The sequence below is a fragment of the Coccinella septempunctata genome, chromosome 2, assembly GCF_907165205.1.
Source record: "Coccinella septempunctata chromosome 2, icCocSept1.1, whole genome shotgun sequence".
Taxonomy (NCBI): domain Eukaryota; kingdom Metazoa; phylum Arthropoda; class Insecta; order Coleoptera; family Coccinellidae; genus Coccinella; species Coccinella septempunctata.
The window spans coordinates 51,635,332-51,655,609 of NC_058190.1; the positions used below are offsets into that span (position 1 = coordinate 51,635,332).

Consider the following 20,278-nt stretch of genomic DNA (forward strand, 5'->3'; position numbering starts at 1 on the left):
GGACGTTCATCAGTCTACATCCTTCGGGACCCCAGAGTGTGCGCCATGGAACAGCACTTCACCGACACAGGCTCTCCTCTGGATCAGTTTCTGTGCGATGGTCTGCGGAAGATGAACTATGTCGCGCAAGTTCGAGTTGGATAGAATGGGTTAGCTATGTGGAAAGCCTCGCTTGTATGGTGCTGGATTGCGCTGTTTCTGTTCTCTGCAGGTGAGTCCACACGGCTGAGAAAATTATTTTTTGGTCTTCGGACAGAGGAAAGAGCCCTTCGGCTTGTTTTCGTGGCAGAATTCACAATATAGAAGGGCTTAAAGATGAATGAAACACGTCAGTTATCGGAGTTTGATTCGTGGAGGTTATGTTGATGAAATATTAGTTGGAACTGATTTTTATTGAACTCCGGATGGACACAGGATGTTAAAAACATCTTCGAGCGAGATTACAGAAACACCTATACAATTCTGTGATGAAAATCATCATAGGTGAGCGATTCTTTTGACAAATTGATTAGAATTCGTAAAATAAGTTTGAAATTCTAGATTATCTCCACCAGGATTTGAATTTTCTTTTTCAACATCAATATTCCGACAGAGAAGCGTTTTTTTTAATCAAAATCAAAATTACGTCAGTTTCTAAACTTCGAATGCACCTTATAAAAGGGGGGGTGAAAACCTTGCTCTCATTCAACAGGAGAACGTCCGATAAATAAAAAGATACATAGATAGATATGTCAATTGAACTCTCATGTGTTCCAGCTAGTGATGCCCCCTTTTTCATCATGAATAATATCAACCAAGTCCGTTTCCTTTCCAACTTGAAGTACATGATATGTAAAATTTCAACGACTTTGTATTTTTCACTTTTCAAATGATTAATGTTCTAGAAAAATATTCACAATCGGAAAATGCGAAGTAGAAAATCAACTGAAAACTATTCTTTATAACCTTGTCACTTTGAAGGATGACTAGGCTCTCTGATTAGCCCTTATTCTAGGACTAATCTAGGCATCACAAGATGAAGAGGTATGCGATCTGTTATGATTTCCAATGCACTATTTGGGCAAGTTCTCATAGCTCCAGTGATACAATTACTGGCTTACCTTTGTATTCTATCGTGAAATCTTCTCCAATATTTCTGAATTGCATTAGCAAGGCTCAAGAACCATGTTAACTTCAATTATTGATTCCCCCAGTATCTTTTTTAAAACATTTCTTTTCACAACTATTTTCTTTCTCCATTCTTCTCGTTATGAACGAATTTAAGAAATAACTTCTTCATCCCAAACGTTTTAAAGGGAACTAGGAAACTTAAAAGCTCTGAAAACAGCCCTCATCCCCCATTTCTCAGCTCCTCGTATTCGATACCGGGAAAACGCCGAGAAATCTCAACAAAGAATTAATTTCAATCTGTCCGGAGGGGTTTATTAAAGTGATGTAAAAAATTCATTTCCGGAATTATTCGCCCGAACTTTATATAACTCCAAAGTTTTATTGGAGCTCCATTATGAGAGTTTTCAGCATAGTAAAAGTTAATAGTCTCCTTCTTGGATTGTCTCCAGTTTCTTATGCCCGTCCTAATATGTTCTTTCGTTCCATTTTGCCAATTCGGGACACTTCTCCACAACTGGAGTGTTTTCTAGATGGGGAAGTGGATAAGTTTGTACATAGTGAGTGGGTTTTCGCTATGTCGCATAACTTTTCTATTCATTTTAGCCCGAGCGTTTTGCAGCTGTAAAAGCCTTCCAGTCCAATCCGTTTTCGATAAGTTTAGAGCTTTTCACCCATCTGCAAATGCACAGAAGCGCAGTAACTTCTTGTTGTTCTATTCTGAATGAATGGCTGTATCTCTTTGGGAAAAATTCACCAATGCTGCTTCCCCTGGAAACATTTTCTATCAAAATTTGAAATTCTACCTTTGTTCACATTCTCCAGTAATAGTCAAAAAACTTTTCTTCATGTTGCCGACTTCACCCTTATCTAGCTTTGAGGGATGAGTGAGAAACTGAGTTTCAAGTTCATCTCTATTCGAAAAATACCTGTGAAAAATTTCATTAATCCATAACCAAGTCTTCATCTTCGAAGCAATGTAACTCTTCAAGGAAGCGTTTCCGCCATAGGAAGTTTTCGTTTCATTCTGAGGTTCTGAACCTATATACAAATTTATTTCCATTGATTCTGAGACACCCTGTAGATAGGCTCTTTTCTCGACTCAACCTAATTTACTTTGAAGCCCTGGGAAACTGGTCCATAAAAAATAAGCTCCATCGGCTATCAGTGCAGACCAGGCGATAAGCAGGGCAGGTTCATGATGCTCCATTAGACGAAAAAGCTTTCATAACCCCCAGGCCAAGTTCTCATGTCAGAAACTGTAATTTAATGTTGTCATCTTGTTCCTCGAATTACTCTATACACCGAATTGAGTCGCATAGGTGAGTTTCATCACAAAGCCCCGAAGAGAAATGCAGAAAATTAGGAGGTTGCAGAAGCTCCAACTTACTACAAGGAAAGTCGATGAACTTTCTCATAAGTGGCTGAGATTTCCCTGAGGAAGATCGTAGTCTAGCTAAGAACAAGTCCTGGGGCAATTCTCAGCGGAAAATGCGATATGTTTCTGTGGGTAGATATCGGAGTAACTCGATTCAGTCGAAAATCAGACAGTGTTTGTTGGGTGGGATGAAGTGGAACTTTTTCGAGAAAGAGGTTAGTTTGTTCTGATCCCAAGATCGAATAGACTAGAAAGAGTCTCCTAAGTTTTTCCCATTTAAACACGAATCTAATAATTTGAACAACAGCATCTTGAAAATTCACCTTCATACAGGCAATGCCAAAAAATACGAGAGGATAACGAGAGATAATACCAAAACACAATCCGATATCTTATACTTTTCTCCGATGCAGTAACTTCAATGACACAAATAAGCCCCGGGAAACTCGAGTTTGAAGATCTTGTTACAGATCCAATACGACAAACGACATCAGAGCAGTAGGAACAAAAAATTTCCAATTCTCTGGTAAATTTAACTCCGAAGGTCCTGCTTCTGAGGTAGGAGACGGAGTATGGCTGGAAAGTAATATTTCACGGTAGAAATGACGAGGTCTTGTTTTCTCGAACTTTTTACCCAGTTTGTTACGTCGGTTAGGATCTGAGTTTGTCGGAATAGATATTTATGAGGGAAAACGTCCTAGGAGCAGGTGGTCGGATATTTTCATCATTCGTCATACAGGTATATATGGGATTATATGTCATGGAGAACTTTGACTACCATTCCTTCTCATCGTTGTTCATTCCTCGCATCTAATGTTGTCTGATAGAGATAAATCATCATCAAATCATGCTCAGTATTCTCTTTTTGATCATATCAGATCCAAACAGTAGCAAACCGAATGGCGTTGCTAAGAATTTATCAATTATCATTGAGAGATCAAAGTTCATGGTGGTTAGAGTCGAATGGTCCTATTCAACGTTGATCTAGTGTTTCTAACTTCTTATTGCATATGGTATAATTTTTAAACTTTATACAGTGCTGAAGTGTGGAAAGATGGTTTGCTTACTAGAAAAAATGCTGTCAGATAGAAGGTTTCGTGTTTTTGTTGATGATAATAGTAGTAATTTCAAAACTTAGAATAAAGGTCTTCCACAAGGATCAGTTATAGCACCTCTTCTTTTCAATTCATACCTGTGTGATAACCCTACTACTTCTTCTAAGAAATTTATGTACGCTGATGATATTGCCCTCGCATTCCGTCATTGGTTTTAGATGTACAGAGAATAATCTATCTACAGATTTGAAAATTTTGAGGAATTGATTTTTCGAGTGGCATTTGCGTCCTAACCCAAATAAAACCGAGGTTTCGTGTTTCCACTTGAATAATCATCATCGTTTTCGGTAATTCTTTTTGGAACATATCTTCAATCCAAAATAACTAAGTGTTAAGCTGGATTCCTCGCTGAATTTCAAAGCCCATCAGGAAAATTTGCGTCTTAAGTTGAAAACTAAGAATAATACCCTGCATAAACTAGCAGGGGGTGCTGATGAAGCTACTCTTCCAACTCAAGCTCTAGCTTTGGTATTTTCTGCTGCTGAATGTTGTTGCCTTGTTTGGGTTAATAGTGCTCATGTGCAAAAAATTTTAGCTCAGCTCAACTCCTATGAGAATTATAACTGGAACTTTTAGATCTTCACCTATTCAATAGTTAGCAGTTCTTTCAAACATTCTACCGTAGATTAAAAATTTTATCTTATATTCCATAAGGGACAATGACATTTGGCAGTCTGAATGGAATTATTGCACTATTTTCAAGCAAGAATAAGTGAGTGATCCCTCGAAGTTTTCATTGAGAAGTTACAAATGTTTATGAGTACCTACATGAAGGTATAATAGCAAAGTATCGAGAATTACATAACATCCATCCACCAGGCACTAATCGAATCAGAATCCACCCAAACAAGCCAACACACCTCACCTACTCTCGATAGGACGTTTGCACCCTCATTAGACACACAATAATCTCAGAAATTAGCAATTGTATCAACCCGCGATTGGTTGAAATATCATATTACCACTTAGACCCGATCTCAAGATTCTGCACCTACACCTATTATGTACACATAATAGACACAAGCGACATCAAAATTAAACCCTGCATTGAGCATAATATCGAGGCAGAACTAATTAGATGAATACGAGAGCAAAATTAAGATTTAATCTGGCGGTTGGAAATTCATCATTGTACACAATTGACGATCCCATTCATTTGCGCCGCAAGTTATGCATGAACACTTCGAGAATGAATTACAGTTTGGTGTCTTCAATGCCTGGCAGTTTCCGATTTAGGAAGGAACATGGAGCCGCGAATGTAATGTGCATTGTAATTGCTGAACTAACACAAACTGTTGTCCTGTTGGAGTTGGAAACACGCTGTTAGCATTACAGACTATTCTTTATGACTTCACATAATCCCTATTGATTAGGTTTGAAAATGTTTTCTGTTCGCGAGGCGTCGCCACCAACTGGGACATTATCCTAGTTCACAGTTTCAATTTCTTGAAGAAAAATCCTTCTGCGGATGTGGTAAGTAGAGCCAGTTTTATATAAAAGAGTAATAAAACTGCCTAAACGGAAACCGCGATAAAGAAAATGAAAATACACGGCACACCCATTGAAATTCCTCATACCGCCACAATCCGCTGAAATCTGCCACACGACGAGCACCCCATATTTCTTCATTATCAGGGCCATAAAAATTTGCAGAACGTATACCAGCGCGTCAGTTCCTTATATGAAGACGATGTACGCGAGCAACTTAGGCAAAGTGGGGCAATTTCGCCCTGACAAGGTTAAAGAATGGTCCTGCCCCCCGGATCCCGACCGAACGTACCTCGTCTCGGAAAGCGGCCTACAATAAGGAAAAACTTTCATAAATTGAGTTGCACGAAACTTCTGGGCGAAATTGTCGGTATTAGGTTCTTTTCACGCCAGATGAGAAAAGGGGATGCGTGGAAAATATGGCCGTTTGCCGCGGAACAATTTCAACGGATGCGAAATAGGCAGGCATTAGCCGGTTATTTAGAATAATTTTCCGTCGACTTCGGCCGCGAATAAAATGAGCGATATTGCAGGGTTGGGTGGATGTTTATATACCGTAGACGTTTTCTCCATAATATTTTCCAATTATGGAACACGGGATCTCGCAGACCTTTTCACATTCTCCGTCGTTGCTCGCAGAAAGATTGAAGGGATGTTTATGAGGCATTCTTACATTACATTCATACGAACAAATGGTGAATATGTATTTTACCAGAAAGACAGTGCCATTATCGAAGTGAGAGTAGGAGTAGAAGATTCAACAAAGAATCCTGAGATGGCATAGAACTGATTCTGTTTAACAACTGAAACAAATTAACAAAGTTTGCCTTTGCAAGAAATTCAGGTAACGCCATGTAAAGTCTCTTCATGTTCTGTCTATGATTAGTGTCCTTTTAACTTTGTTCCATTTACCATATGTTTGTATGCATACGGTGCGAGTATCTTGGGATAAATTCAGTATTTTTTTTATTATTTATTATTTGAATCGGGCTCGTTATGGCTCGATTAGCCTTTCAGGAACTGCGACCATGTAGATCTTTTGTTCTCTACCCTACTTATCCATAGGAACCCAAAGAGGTCCTCAATAGTGTTGATAACACCGACAACATCTTTTGGAGCCTTGGCTATTACCTCGTGAGTATCCAGGACCGGTTTCTCCATATGAATGGTTCTTAGACCAGCTAGCTCTGGACCCTTGCATACCATGTGTTTAGCTGTTTCTGCTTCTGATCCACAGAGCCTACAATTCATCTGCTGACTCTCCCATACGGTACAAATGATATTTGTATCGATACTGCCTTGTCAGCAGTCCCACCATCACCCGAAGCTCAGCTCGTGACAGCTTTACCAGTTTTCTGGAGTAGGTCCGTGAAACCATCACGAATTTCTTTGACTGAGTAAGTCCAGAAGTGTTTCTCCATAGGCTTATTCTGTTGTTCAACTCTCCTTTTTGGACTGCTGCCTCATATTGGTATTTTGCAAGACTACAGAAAGGCTCAGGTCCAGCAGGTATCAACCTTGATGCTTCTTTTGCAAGTTCAATGACTTTTTGATTTCCTTCAACACCTTCAACACCACAATTCTCTGTTACTTATAGTAGAGTCACTTTATTACCTCTGGTTAGTTGCTTCATGGTATTACGGCACTCCCATGTCAGCAGAGATTTCTGGTAGAAGTGTCTCGGTCTGTAAAATAGATTTTTTTTTGGATGTAGCAGGGGAAAATCTGCAAGACAGACGAACACACCCTTTCCTGAGGTGGAACAAGTGTGGAGATTCTCACTCTCCTGAGCTCAAGACCCACTAAAAACCCTAAACTGCTTCTTCATAGGTTCCGGGCATTTTGCCATTTTGCCAGTTGACTCTTATGGTTTCTGGACTCTCACAAAATCATAGTCGTGTTGATAGTTGTATGCTGCCTATTTCTTTTATAGGTTAAGCTCTTCATTGGTTACATTTAAATCCTTAACTGCTCTCTCGATCTTCGGTGGTACGCTCTTGACCTTCTAGCTTCTTCTATTGGATCGTAATCGACTAATCTTCGTAGTTTCTCATTTGGACGTTGTTTGGCTTTGTCGAATATCCTTTCCGCCTTTCTCTTCATATATTCTGTAACTGGTTCCCATCCCAAGTCCTTGCAGATTTTGTTTGTTCCTAACAAACCAGGGTACATCGCCATTTTGAGGAGTTCATTCTCAGTGGCCTGTATTCTCTTGATGTGGGTCTTGGCTGCGAAGCCCCATGCCGCCGATCCATAGTAAAATAGAGGGTTCACTTCCCAGGGCTTTAGAGACACCCAGTTTAGGTCCATATACGCCAATGCTGGTGCCACATTTTGATTTAGATCCATCAGTAAACCATGTGGATGACTTTTTGTCGAAACGATTTGGGAAACTTATAATAAATTCAGTAAAGCAGGACAGTTTTCCTGTTGTACTTGGACGAGTCAGTTATAAACTTCAAAGTGTCTCTGTGTGTTCTAACAGTTCCATGGAACCATGATTGAAATCTGCACTAGTGCCGATGAAACAGTCCTCTAACTCCTTCCAAATCCTCCAAAAACTCATTATCTCCCCACCAATTCACATTTTCCCCGCACAAATATTGGCTGTCAACATCCCGTGTTCCTTATAATTGGAAAAATTGATTGGCGGGATTACTCCCGTCCATTCCGGTATCATATTAAAATGGCGAAGTGTTCCTGACGAAGAAGCCGCGAGAGAGAAGATCCGTGAGTTTCATTGTGATGTACAACAATAATGGCCCTTGTTATATCGCCATTATGCGTGAGTTATAGGGGTTAGCCTGGTACTGGGTCTTAGGAAGGTTTCTTTGAATTGGAACCCAGAATGTTGAAAGAGAGAGAATGATTCAATTTCGCGAACAATGGATATTCCAGAGAAAAATGTGGCGAATCCTTGGGTACAATGGGTGAAGAAGTGAATATTTGTTATTATTTCGAATTATCTCTCGGAATTCAAGCCCAAAAACACGATTGTAATTTTTTGAGGTTTTGAGTTATTTTTAATGAAAACTGATTTCAGTACATACAGAACATTGTTCTTATACAAAAGATGCAACCTATCTTTTTGGGAATTTTTTAAAGATCAAATTTAGAAACGCGTACCTCTCAGAAAAATCATCGTAGATCTGAATGTAATACGTATTCTAAAGAAACAACTCTTCTAGCAATAAATTCATACCTTTTTTTTTTTGGTGTAGCAAGGGGAAAATCTGCAAGTTAGACGAACCACCCTCTCCTGAGGGGGAACAAGTGTGGGGATTCTCACTCTCCTGATCTCGAGACCCACTAAAAACCCTTAACTGCTTCTTGAATATTGGTTCCGGGTCGGTTTTCTTCTCGCACACTGGGCTGCTGGGATTTATGTATTTATCCTTCATTAGATTTTTCAATAAGTTTATGTTCTCATTTTAATATCTTCTTAATTGATCTTTTGGTCTCCTTCGGTAAATTCGCATTCTCCTTTTGTCTTCCTCTGGGTCGTAGTCTACTAGTCTCCTGAGTTCTTGATTCGGATGGTTTTTCGCTATTTCGAATAATTCCTCTGCTTTTCTGTTCATGAATTCCGTTATGGTTTCCCATTTTAGGTCCCTATAAATCTGTCTATTCCTGACAAACCAAGGTGCATCTATTGCACATCGAAGCAGCTTGTTTTCAGTGGCCTGAATTCTTTTGATATGGCTCTTTGCCGCGAAACCCCAGGCAACTGATCCATAAGTCAGTTGAGGCCTAGCAACGGCTTTGATTATCTTCAATTTTGTCTCTTTCGACATGTGGCTTCTTCTTCCTATTAGAGGGTAGAGTCTATTCATCGCTGCTTTCGTTTTGTCGATTGCTCGTTTGATATGACTTTTCCATGTAAGTACTTTGTCTAGCGTTATTCCTAAATATTTGGCTTCATTTTTCTAGTCGATTTCTTCGCCGTCAACTTCTAGATTAGTTGTGGGTCGCAGTCTTCTCTTATGTCGTAATATCCACCCCGGTGTGACCGTTTGGTGTTGATGAGTTTTCAAGCAACAACATGCTCCTCCTGGAAACGCCATTTCCTTGCACTCGGTTTTGAACTGAAATGCATCTCCTTTGATATATACTCGTATCTTTGCTTATTCACCATGAGAGCAATATTTCCGATTATTTCAGTCTAACTAGACTTTTTGTGATAGTTTTTATCTTTTTTCCTTCAATATAGAGAATAGACGCTTTCTGCCTTGATCAAATTAATTAGAGTGAACCAGAAATACGAGTACGAGTACAAAACTTCCGTACTCTATGACTCTCTTCACGAATAGCATCGATAATTTCCAATTAGTTCAACCAAAGACATGAACCATGAATATAATTAGCGCAAATTTCAATTAGAAATTCATACATTCCCCCAACAAACAACTGCATTTCGAAACTCGATAATCAACCGAACCCACTCCAATAAAATCATCGAAATGAAGGACTACATACACAACACCAAAGTCAACCTTTTCCGCCGATTGCACTCTGATGTGATTAATTAAGACGTGACTCTGCATCGCTTAAGAATTCATCATTGAAACGCGAAAGCCTCTAATGTACCTTCCGTATTCTGCGTCTGCCATCCCGTCTCCTATCCCCCACCTCCGGAGAACCCTCTGAGCCTCTTCAACCCTTGATTATGATCCGCGTTCGAGATAATGCACGGCTCCTTTTTCCTCGCTCCATATTTCACCATTTTTTAGACCATAATTACAAGGTAGAAATGCAGCCAGGTCTGAATAATGAGGAACACCAACCGATTTTGCCACTGCAATCACCGGGAGATTACAAATCATGACTCCGCATTCACTGTTCTGTATGGGGGTTTCTAATTACAAAGATGCCATGTAAGGGATGAGCATCGTTCAGGGTAATCAACGTATTTTGCGGGATTCAAATGTTAGCGGTTGGATGCCGCCATCTCTGTATGTATGCGCTAAAGCGAAAACTGTGAATCTTAATAACAAGGAGGTAGCATATCTTTCTACGATGGTGGGTTCTTCGAGAAGAATTACATGATTTTGCCAATAGGTTTGGTTTCTTTCTTAGGACCCAGAAACAATCCCATATTGGATGGAAATTCGAAATTTCTTCCTTGAAAGCGCTGGAGGGCCACACAAAAAAAATCCAAATTTATAATTCCGACTTGCTAAGTCAGAATTCTGAGTTACAAGTCGGAATTCTGAGATACAAGTCGGAATTCTGAGTTGCAAGTCGGAATTCTGAGATACACGTCGAAATTCCGACTTGCAAGTCAGAATTCTGAGTTACAAGTCGGAATTCTGAGATACAAGTCGGAATTCCGACTTGCAAGTCGGAATTCTGAGCTGCAAGTCGGAATTCTGAGATACAAGTCGCAATTCTGAGATACAAGTCGGAATTCTGAGCTGCAAGTCGGAATTCTGAGATACAAGTCGAAATTCCGACTTGCAAGTCAGAATTCTGAGATACAAGTCGGAATTCCGACTTGCAAGTCGGAATTCTGAGCTGCAAGTCGGAATTCTGAGATACAAGTCGCAATTCTGAGATACAAGTCGGAATTCTGAGCTGCAAGTCGGAATTCTGAGATACAAGTCGAAATTCCGACTTGCAAGTCGGAATTCTGAGCTGCAAGTTGAATTCTGAGATACAAGTCGAAATTCCGACTTGCTAGTCGGAATTCTGAGATACAAGTCGGAATTCCGACTTGCTAGTCGGAATTCTGAGCTGCAAGTCGGAATTCTGAGAAACAAGTCAGAATTCCGACTTGCTAGTCGGAATTCTGAGTTACAAGTCGGAATTCTGAGAAACAAGTCAGAATTCTGAAATGCAAAACAGTAATGGGGCTAGAATTGGTCGAATGACATTTGCTTTGTTGCATTCGATTGTTGAAGAATCATGTGATCAAAATGCCCTCCGTAGAGCAAATTTGTCACATTTAAGGCATGTATAGGCATATTTGGACCCTTAGCCTACGCCTATCCTATCTCTTTTCTTTCAAAATTTTTAACGGGCGTTATTGATTCTGACAAGCTCACAGAGCTTCTGAGGAGTTCGAAGTAATCTACGGGGAATCAGGATATCATGATAATATATAGTATATCTGTAGTATCCATATATGCTCGTAGGGTGACAATAAGTCGATCGCTTCTTCGTGTTTTGACACGATTTCCGAAGGCCTCTCGCGAGCACTTCATAGGGACTACTGAGGACTAACGGCCAGTTTCATAATCAAACTGAAAGGTCCTTCAATTTTAAAGCTTTTCTTTCACCCTACCGAAACTGACACTAAACGAAACTTAAAGTGACTTTTATTGTGGAACTGGATGTAGGAATTTCGATAAAGTGCTCGAATCACTAAGCACTAAGAAAGGTTTTGAAAAGTTCCCAGGAGCATAATTCTCGGGAGTACAAAAATACTCCAAGTATAGAATATCATTTCATTCATCCAAAATTCCTCCAAGAAGCCAAAAACACATTCACGGATCAAATGCAAAAAAACAAAAGTCATTAGACCTATTTTAGCCCTCCTCCTGCCTTGCATCTCAAAATTCCGACTTGTATCTCAGAATTCCGACTTGTATCTCAGAATTCCGACTTGTATCTCAGAATTCTGACTTGTATCTCAGAATTACGACTTGCATGTCGGAATTTTGACTTGTGTCTCAGAATTCGGAGTTGCAAGTCAGTATTCTGACTTTCATCTCAGATTTCCGACTTGCAGGTCGGAATTTTTCTGCTTTCCACGCCCTAGGAAGGACCTTCTAACTTCGTCAGATAAAAGGAACTGTATCTGCCGAAAGTATTCCCCATATTTTGTTGGCAGTATCTTTACTGCTCCTCTAATCTCACTCATGTAATTCCTTTAGACTCCTGATTGGTCAGTGGAACAAGAAAGGCTGGGGATTTAATAAAGGCTGGGATTTATTGCCTTATCGTAAAATTTTTCAGGAGCAGCGATCCACGTTGAAGAATATAAAGAGAGATTTTTTCATCTCGGAGTATTATGAATGTAGCTCTGTATAGATAAGAAACTACGGGATTCGGATGAAGACATCGCTTTACAATCATTTGCTGGCACCGCAAAATATCCATAAAGTCGATCATTTTAATATTGAAAGAGCAGTATTTTTACCCTGGACAATCAGAAATTGAATTATCAAACATATTCCTTGGCATTTTCGTATGGCATTAATTTCAGAGGAAGATTCTACATGTGCATGAAAAATTAGATGACAGTTAACTGTGTAACTTTTGTTATAAATACCTTTGTGTGTCTTTGCTGACATTTCGTTATCTATGGAAATTTCAGGATCAATTAGTACTCGATAAGATCTTCAACATCTCTATTCAAAATCAAGTAGTTTAGTGCTCACCCCCCTTAGGGGGTTGCAGTCACGGAAAAGTTGTTCCCCCTAGACTCAGAAATTGACGAGATGTAAAGTTTTCGTTGGACCACACTGTATGTATCATTGTCTCCAGAATACAATCTCTGAGAGAACCAAGATACCGTTATTCAAGAAGTCTAAAGAAACTCCCGGGCTAGGAATTTATAACTGTAGCTTAATTAACAAAAATAATGAGTTTGGTGAGAGAGGACATTAATTTTTCTCATTACAAGAAAAAATAATATCGTCGTTATTTATGCTGATCTATCTCATTCTTAAGTTGATGAATTTCTTTGCGAGCAGATGAAGAAACATTCATGAATTGAGTTGTTAATTGATAATTATGAAATTGCTACGTATTACTTTCTGATAAAATTGTAGGTTAAAGGTTATACTAACAAGAGATACGAAGATCGTTCATATTTCGCCAGTTCAGATAAGATTATAGTCTATAAAAAACCTCTTGTGTTTTCACAGCTAATGATTACTAGGAATTTCCAACAAAGATGGAGAGTACTCAACTAAAACATCTCCCAGATATTTACCTTCGAACTTCTCAAATTTTTTCCCTGCTCCTGTTCCTTCACCCCAGCGTTCTGCTGCTAATTAGAATTCAGGACGAATCACCCTTATTACAAAACAACCAATCCTCATAAGTAAACGAAGACCTGCGGTATTGCGTCTTCCCAGAATTTGCATTTTTCCTGGAACGTTGTGTCGGAGATGGAGCTGGGATTTCTAAAACTGCTAATTTCGCATTCAGCAGCAACAGTAGCACGAATGAATGCCTCATTCTTAAGGCTTCATTAAAGGTAAAGCCTTTAACTAATGAATATCTAAATTGCCAACTTCGCACTGCTGAAACCGGCACTAGCGGGCTTCTCTCTATTATGTATGTATACTATAACTTTCTTACTGGGATTTCGTATATGATATTTGCATAATGAGATAAAGTTTTGGATCGTACAGTTGGTGGAAGTGGCTTAGAGCCCGGGGGCATAATGAAAAACTTTGGAAAATTATTATTCTCAGACATTAATTCGAATGAGGGGAGAAATATTCAATTTGAGTAATTGATGTTTTCATTAGAATTCATTAAATATGTTTCTTGATGGCCGCATCCCGCCATTTTGGTAGCAAATGGTATGGAAGCTTCCGCAGCTTGTTAAAGTTGAAGCCGTTTGAATTATTCCACGATCATTAACTACCAACATAACGACAACAACGTCAATATATGGTATTTTATAACCACATACACTTCAACTTGAAATTGTGAATTGCTTATATTATCATTTCAACCATCTCTCTCAAAACAATGATAGAACAAGGTAATTTATTTTTTCTTGAATATTGAGCCACACCTAGTTAATAAGCGATAGAAGCTCATACTATTGGAAGGATGGACTGGCCAGCTCGCTATCCAGACATGAATTGCATAGAGCATGTCTGGGCACAGATTTCTAGGCTACTATTCTCTCTAGAACAACCGATTAAGAATCTAGAGCAAATTTATGACGCTTTGCTGGATATTTGCATCATGTTCTCCCACAGTTTCATGAATTGTCTAATCGATAGTATACCTCGAATAGTAGAATGATTGAGACTAACTCGTGGGAGACCAACCAAGGGGACTTATTCAACCCACAGTTTCTTATTTTCAATTATAAATTTTGTTCTCGAGATCTCTCCATACTTTTCTTGAAAAAACACGGATCCCAACAATTATTGAGTGGTGCATTACGGAAATATCATTTTATAACAGAATATAGGGGTTTTCCATGATGGACCAAAAAAGTTAATATCTTCTGAGAGCTCGTTATTGCAGCTCTTTCAATAAGACCTGCTTCCGCTGAAACACTGAATGTAATTTCGCGAAATAATGGGAAAGATGCAAAAATGGATTTTCATGTTTATTGAATATGGTTCCTACAATATGATGAGGTAGTAGGTATTCAATATGGCTGGGAGTTTCATAAAATATTCACATTATATCATGAAACGAACTCGTTCAAACATGGCCTATAGGGAGTTGCAACGTAGTACTTTACTTTTAGTGGCATACCTAATAATATTATGGCTATGTGTACGGTGATGTTATACATTTACCCGGATGAAGAGAGGAAGAGTATAGAGTTGGGAAATTAACTGAATGCATACAAAATATGTTAGCACAGAAGAACACTTTATTGCAAGAAAATGATCATTTTTCATTTTAAAAATTCTCTTGTTATCCCCGCGTTTCAAATTCAATGAATCGAATGAATTTCGGGACACCCTGTAGCGCTAGTTTCGCTAAAAATATTCTCACCTAAATTTCAAACGCAACACAAATAAGTTTCATTTTGGTCATGAAATTTTATGAATAAACTAGAAATTTTTCTTTATTCGTTGCCCGTTACCATAATGCATTAATGAGAAATCATGCATTAATAAGAAATCATGCATTAATGGAGGTTATTAATGGATGATTTCGTATATCGACTTTTTATTAAGAGTTCGACTCGGAAAGTTGTTAGTTTCTATAAAAAGCACAATTTAGGTAGAAAATGGGGATTTTATCGCAATTATGCATTAACACGTGGTCTGACAACTTCCCTCTTCAAACAGACACAGGTTTTGAGAAGTTAAATTTATGTTTCACTAGTTATAGATGTGAACACTCTATAAGTTCAATATTCGTTCATTCACCCATGAAAAATCCATTAGCCGGAGTGGAAAAAAAATATGTTGGCGAGGTGTGTTTTCTTTCAATTAATAATCGTTGGAGGTAAGATAACGCGGATCTTTTAGGGTGAACTACATGTTTAACGACACCAGTCGCACCCTACGCCCGTGTATACGAAAGAAATAATGGCGTGTTCATTAAACTAAAACCGTCTACAAGGAGGGTGTAGACTCACCCCATCCGCGGAATAATTTTGCAGGTTCAGCCCCGAAGAGTTATTGGAGCAGAAACGGAATCAGCGTTTTTCCCGTAGAGTTCTTGATGGAAGTTGAAAAATGCGAGGCATTCATTATCGATGGCTGTTCGAGGCAAACTTTGGCGTTCAGCTAGAGGACAGATATGCACTTCATGATGAACCCGATCCGATTTTGTATGCATAATGAAGTCCAAGTACTGCGTCATTATAAAATTCCAGCTCATTCGGTCCAGCAATGTGAAAAAACATTGAAAAACCGAAACGAAAGTTGAAAACTGATTGTTAGAAACGAAAAGGGAAAACAAACAGACGAAGATGATGAAATATTTAAGCGAAAAGTTTCTTATGAAATTTTAATGAACCCCCTACATTTCGGAGTTCTTTTCTTTCAGTATTTTTGAATTCTTAAAATACAAATGGATTCTGCATCTAGAACTGTTGTGAAACAGTATATTTCTATAATAATTTTCAATGTACAGAGTGCCCTGGCACTAGGTGACTGTTTCTCATACCATTTGAGTTCAAGCCAATTCAATTACAGTCAGTCTTTGAATGTTTGTGGCTGTAATTTCGAGAGTATTTGTTTTTCCTACTGCGTGTACCATCTTGAGTGTTCACGTATCGTCGGATTTTTTATTACTATAAAAACGCTCATCAATGAGCTTACTGTGAACCATTTGAAAAACAACAGGTTTAGCAGCAAAGACCTCTTGAATAGAGAAATTTATTTGATACTATCTTTGAGGTGGAACGAAGTTTGCCCAGTTAGGTAACAAGTACTTGATAAAGAAGACTACTTTTCCATTAAATAATTAATTTTTCCTACCCTGAAAGTTCATATTCAATTGGTCGCAAATATTTTAGAATCTCGTGAACGATTCAGTATGTTGAGCGTGGACATTGCTTTCAACCTGGACCCGACCCTGCTCCATTAACTGGAATAGACAATTTAGAACTCCGATAACATATCTTTCGTGATTGAACACTTCTACTGCCCTAATAAAATCTCATCATGTGCTGAACTAAGGCTACCCAATTACGACAGGGTAATAAAATGTTAGGAGGGAAATTAATCAAGGCTCCAAGCATATCAAAGAGCACCAACCGACAGATAGGGAAGTTTAGCAATTATCTCTCTGATCATTATTGATGAACACGCGACGAAACTGAATTCCTGAAATTTTTCGTCTTCAATTCAGTCGAATGGTCTCTGAAATAAACGAAAGAATTTCTATTAAATGCAATATCAAAGTAACATCTCCGTTTTTTATTTTTCTCCCATCGTTTCGAATCATAATTGTTTCTGATGTGCTGTTTTTGCTGTTATTCTCACTGTTCATCCTTTTTCGAAGATGAGAAATTATAATTAGTCAATAAAAAAATTTTCCTCTACTCTCATTTCAGTATTACATATTGCAATAGATATATTTGAGTTTAAAGAAAAGAATTTTTCAACCGCTTTAAACGAAATTCTAGGAAACACTTTGGTATCGATGAAGAGCTACAAAATACGAACCGTCTTTCGTTTGAACTCTTCATCATCTCCTCCTGTCACTCTCCTATTGAAGCCAGATTCAAAACGATTCAACTTCCACGTAAATTCCTTTTTATATTCGGAAACTATTGAGGGGCTTCCATTCAATATTTCCGAGAATCCATATATGAGGTGAATTGAATGAAACCTGGAAAACGAACTAATATGCATTTCCCGCTAACATTTCAATGGAAGGATGGTAATTTCGGCGAGGAAAATGAAAATTCAGCAGGAAAACACCAGTTTCGAACAAAGTGTTTTATCATAACGTTTTCGAGATGTACGAGTTATATTCAGCACTCACGTAATGACAGAGAGGTTTGCTCCAGTGTTGGATTTATGATATGAGCAAATATTAAGCAAGGTGTTTCGCCTCGAAGATTTGCCTAGATATTAAATTTGCCTCAATGATATAGCACGAGATAAATTCGTCTTAAATAAAAATTCTGCGGAAGCTTAATCTATCTTCTAGGAAATTCTAGTTGATATTGCTAGATTGAAGTTTGGTAAACCTATATGGGTCAAAAATTTATTCCAATAAGTGTAAAATTGTCTTTTTCGTTCGCAATTGGATCTCGATCCAAAAAAGTGTCAATCTCTGTTTTTTGTCTGTAAGTTTCACTCATCAGAAATCATCAGCAGAAGAGACGTTAGAAGAAGTCTAAGATTGTAGTCATTCATTCATTCATTGCTGTATCCCGTTACCGGGAATAAATCTACAAAAGACATAAATAAACAGACATAATTTCTTAGGGCTAATTGCGACTGTGTGCCCTCCTGTGACTAAAGAGACCCAACCGCGACCTACAGATCCTTCCACACTCCGGGCATGGATAGTCACCAACCAGATCTGGCCGCCACTGTATTCTTCTCGAGTGTCCATTATAACTGTGGACCAAAGACCTCCACTGTGATCTGTCTGACCCTAGTTTCTCCCAGTTATGATTGGCATTAACTGATTATGGTGATTGATGCAGTATATTTTCAACCGCTTATACTGGCCTCCTGGTTTCTGAGCTCCCTCTGTGATTTCGCCATACAGAGCTATTTTGGGGAGTCTTCTATCTTAAATCCTCAGAATGGGGCCGCTCCATCGGAGTAGGACCCTCGTTACCTGAGTCTCAACTGTTATACAACTCGCGCGCTTCAAGACTGTCGCATCTGTAACTCTGTGGAACCATCTGATGTGCATTATTTGTCTTAGAGGACGTTGTTGTGTTTGTTCAAATTGTTTAATATGTCGCCTGTAGGGCGTCCAGCTTTCGCTTCCGTAAAGAAGCGTTGGGAGGACCACTGCTTTGTAAATAGCTGTATTGGTCTTCAGATTGAGGTCGTGATTTTGAAATACTCCGACCTTTAGCTTCCAGAATGCCCGTGATGCCGAATTGATACGGTTGTGTATTTCCTTGTCTAGGTTAGCCCTAGTATTTATGAAGCTTCCCAAGTATTTGAACTGCTCGACCTGTTCTAGAGTGTCATTCTCCAGGCTGGATATGTGTTTGATGGCTTTTTGGCGGACTTACTAGGATTTTGGTTTTGTCGATGTTGAGTCTAAGGCCTGAAGCTTCTTATATATGTTTATAGGTGTCCAGCATTATCTGTAGATTCTCTGGGCTACTAGCGATAAGTGCGCAGTCGTCTGCATATTGTCCCGTGATAAACTTTGAATGGGTTTTTGTTCTGAGGCGCTTTAGGTTAAGTAGGCCTCCATCAAATCTGAATCTTATTCCAACACCTCTTACAGGCATACTCATGTCAGCAATTATCGAGACAGCTATCGGTTTGTAGACATTACAATCATCAATTTCAAAATATACTGGGTCTTACAATCTTCCTGTCTATAAATTCTGCGACGGTTATTACCTAGGTACATTTTCCATTAAATAGAGAGTCCGTTAGAACATGTTTTTCGATATCATACGTGTTAAGAAAAATTGTATTTCGTTTTCCCAAATGAAATGTTCGAATTTCAGTGGGAATACCGCTGGATTCTGTATTTTTCTTTCGCAGTCGGGACTTATCCATTATACGGCCATTGATAACATCCACCGATATTTATCAAAAACGGGTTGTTTTTGTGCTGTACGGGATGAAAGTGATTACTTCCTTTCTGTTTATGATACCGTTTCTGCGCCATTCATCACTGTTAACTTCCGGACGACTGGGCAATTTATAAAAACGATACGGGGATCCTTTTCGTGCCATTGGTTGGCGTCTCGACCCATTACCAAATTCGACGCTTGCCATGAAGGAAGTAACTCTCCTTATACGTTTCCTGACACTACTTTTCACCCAGCATTGATTGCTTTCTCTGCAACCGAGGATTATGTGACAGATTGCAGTTTTGTTTGAGCTCGCAGACGTGGAAATGGTTCCCTCTGGTTGAATGGCTAAACTGTTTCGGATAGGAGCATTTATCTGAATTATCGCTCGAGGAGGTTTTCTGCTGTGTCCTGAAATAAACCATGAAAATTCTCCATTGTGATTCTTCTGTGTTCACTACTTTTTTTCGGTCCGAGTTTTCATAGATGTATATTCGAAGGTGAGGAAGATAATAATTGATCATGTTTGATAGACAATTTGGAATTTGTTACAATGAGGCTTTTGATGCAGCAGAAACTTACATTACTGAACAAAACATCTATGCCTGATTGCAAATAGATGATAGTTTGAGTTCCTACTTCCTATACGTCAGGTACAGAACCTTCGCTAGAAGTTTCTTTATGGAGAATCAGAATATAGTTATTTCTGAATCTGGTAGTCAACCAACAGATGCTGTGGAATGCTAAGTAGGATTAAAGCATTTATGTTTTTCATTCTGGAATTATTGAATTCTTATTTAAAAGAGAGAAAGAAGAACATAGATCCTCCAAAACTTCTTTCTCATTGTCGACATCAACATGAAAGGAGGACTGACTGTTTTATGGGTTCAAACTTAAAATTCAGAAACCCATATATTTCAGGATGAGCGTATAGAGGACAGCTCCTGGAGTTGGAAGGATAAATAAACTGCTTCCTCTCTAGAAAAGAGCAAAATGTTGTTTATGTTCCGTATGAAAACACAACGATCGTTTAAAATGTGCAGTTTTGAAATATTGCCAGGAAATTAAAAATTCTCAGGATGACAAAGATATGATCTTTTGCATGAGTTCGTATCAGTTCGAAGAAATATATAACCCATGAAAAAGCAACGTCCAATGATATATTATAGAATTATGGGTAAGAATAGCTATTGACTCTGCTAGTAACTCTTCCTGAAGAGATTTATTTCCATACAAAAGTACGATATATAGTTAAATGCCAGCAATGTTAACATATTATCATTTTGGGAACATGAGGTA

The 20,278-nt window shown here is 38.6% G+C and overlaps 1 protein-coding gene across 2 annotated transcripts in view; it reads left to right on the forward strand.

Annotated features, from left to right (window-relative positions):
* The window catches only part of LOC123306818 (Down syndrome cell adhesion molecule-like protein Dscam2), a 128,049-nt gene continuing 107,771 nt past the window's right edge, over positions 1-20,278 (forward strand). For both annotated transcript variants that reach the window (XM_044888970.1, XM_044888971.1), the window contains exon 1: positions 1-211. In XM_044888970.1, the coding sequence (XP_044744905.1) occupies positions 157-211 (55 nt within the window). In that variant the 5' untranslated portion in view covers positions 1-156. The remainder of the gene's footprint in view (positions 212-20,278) is intronic.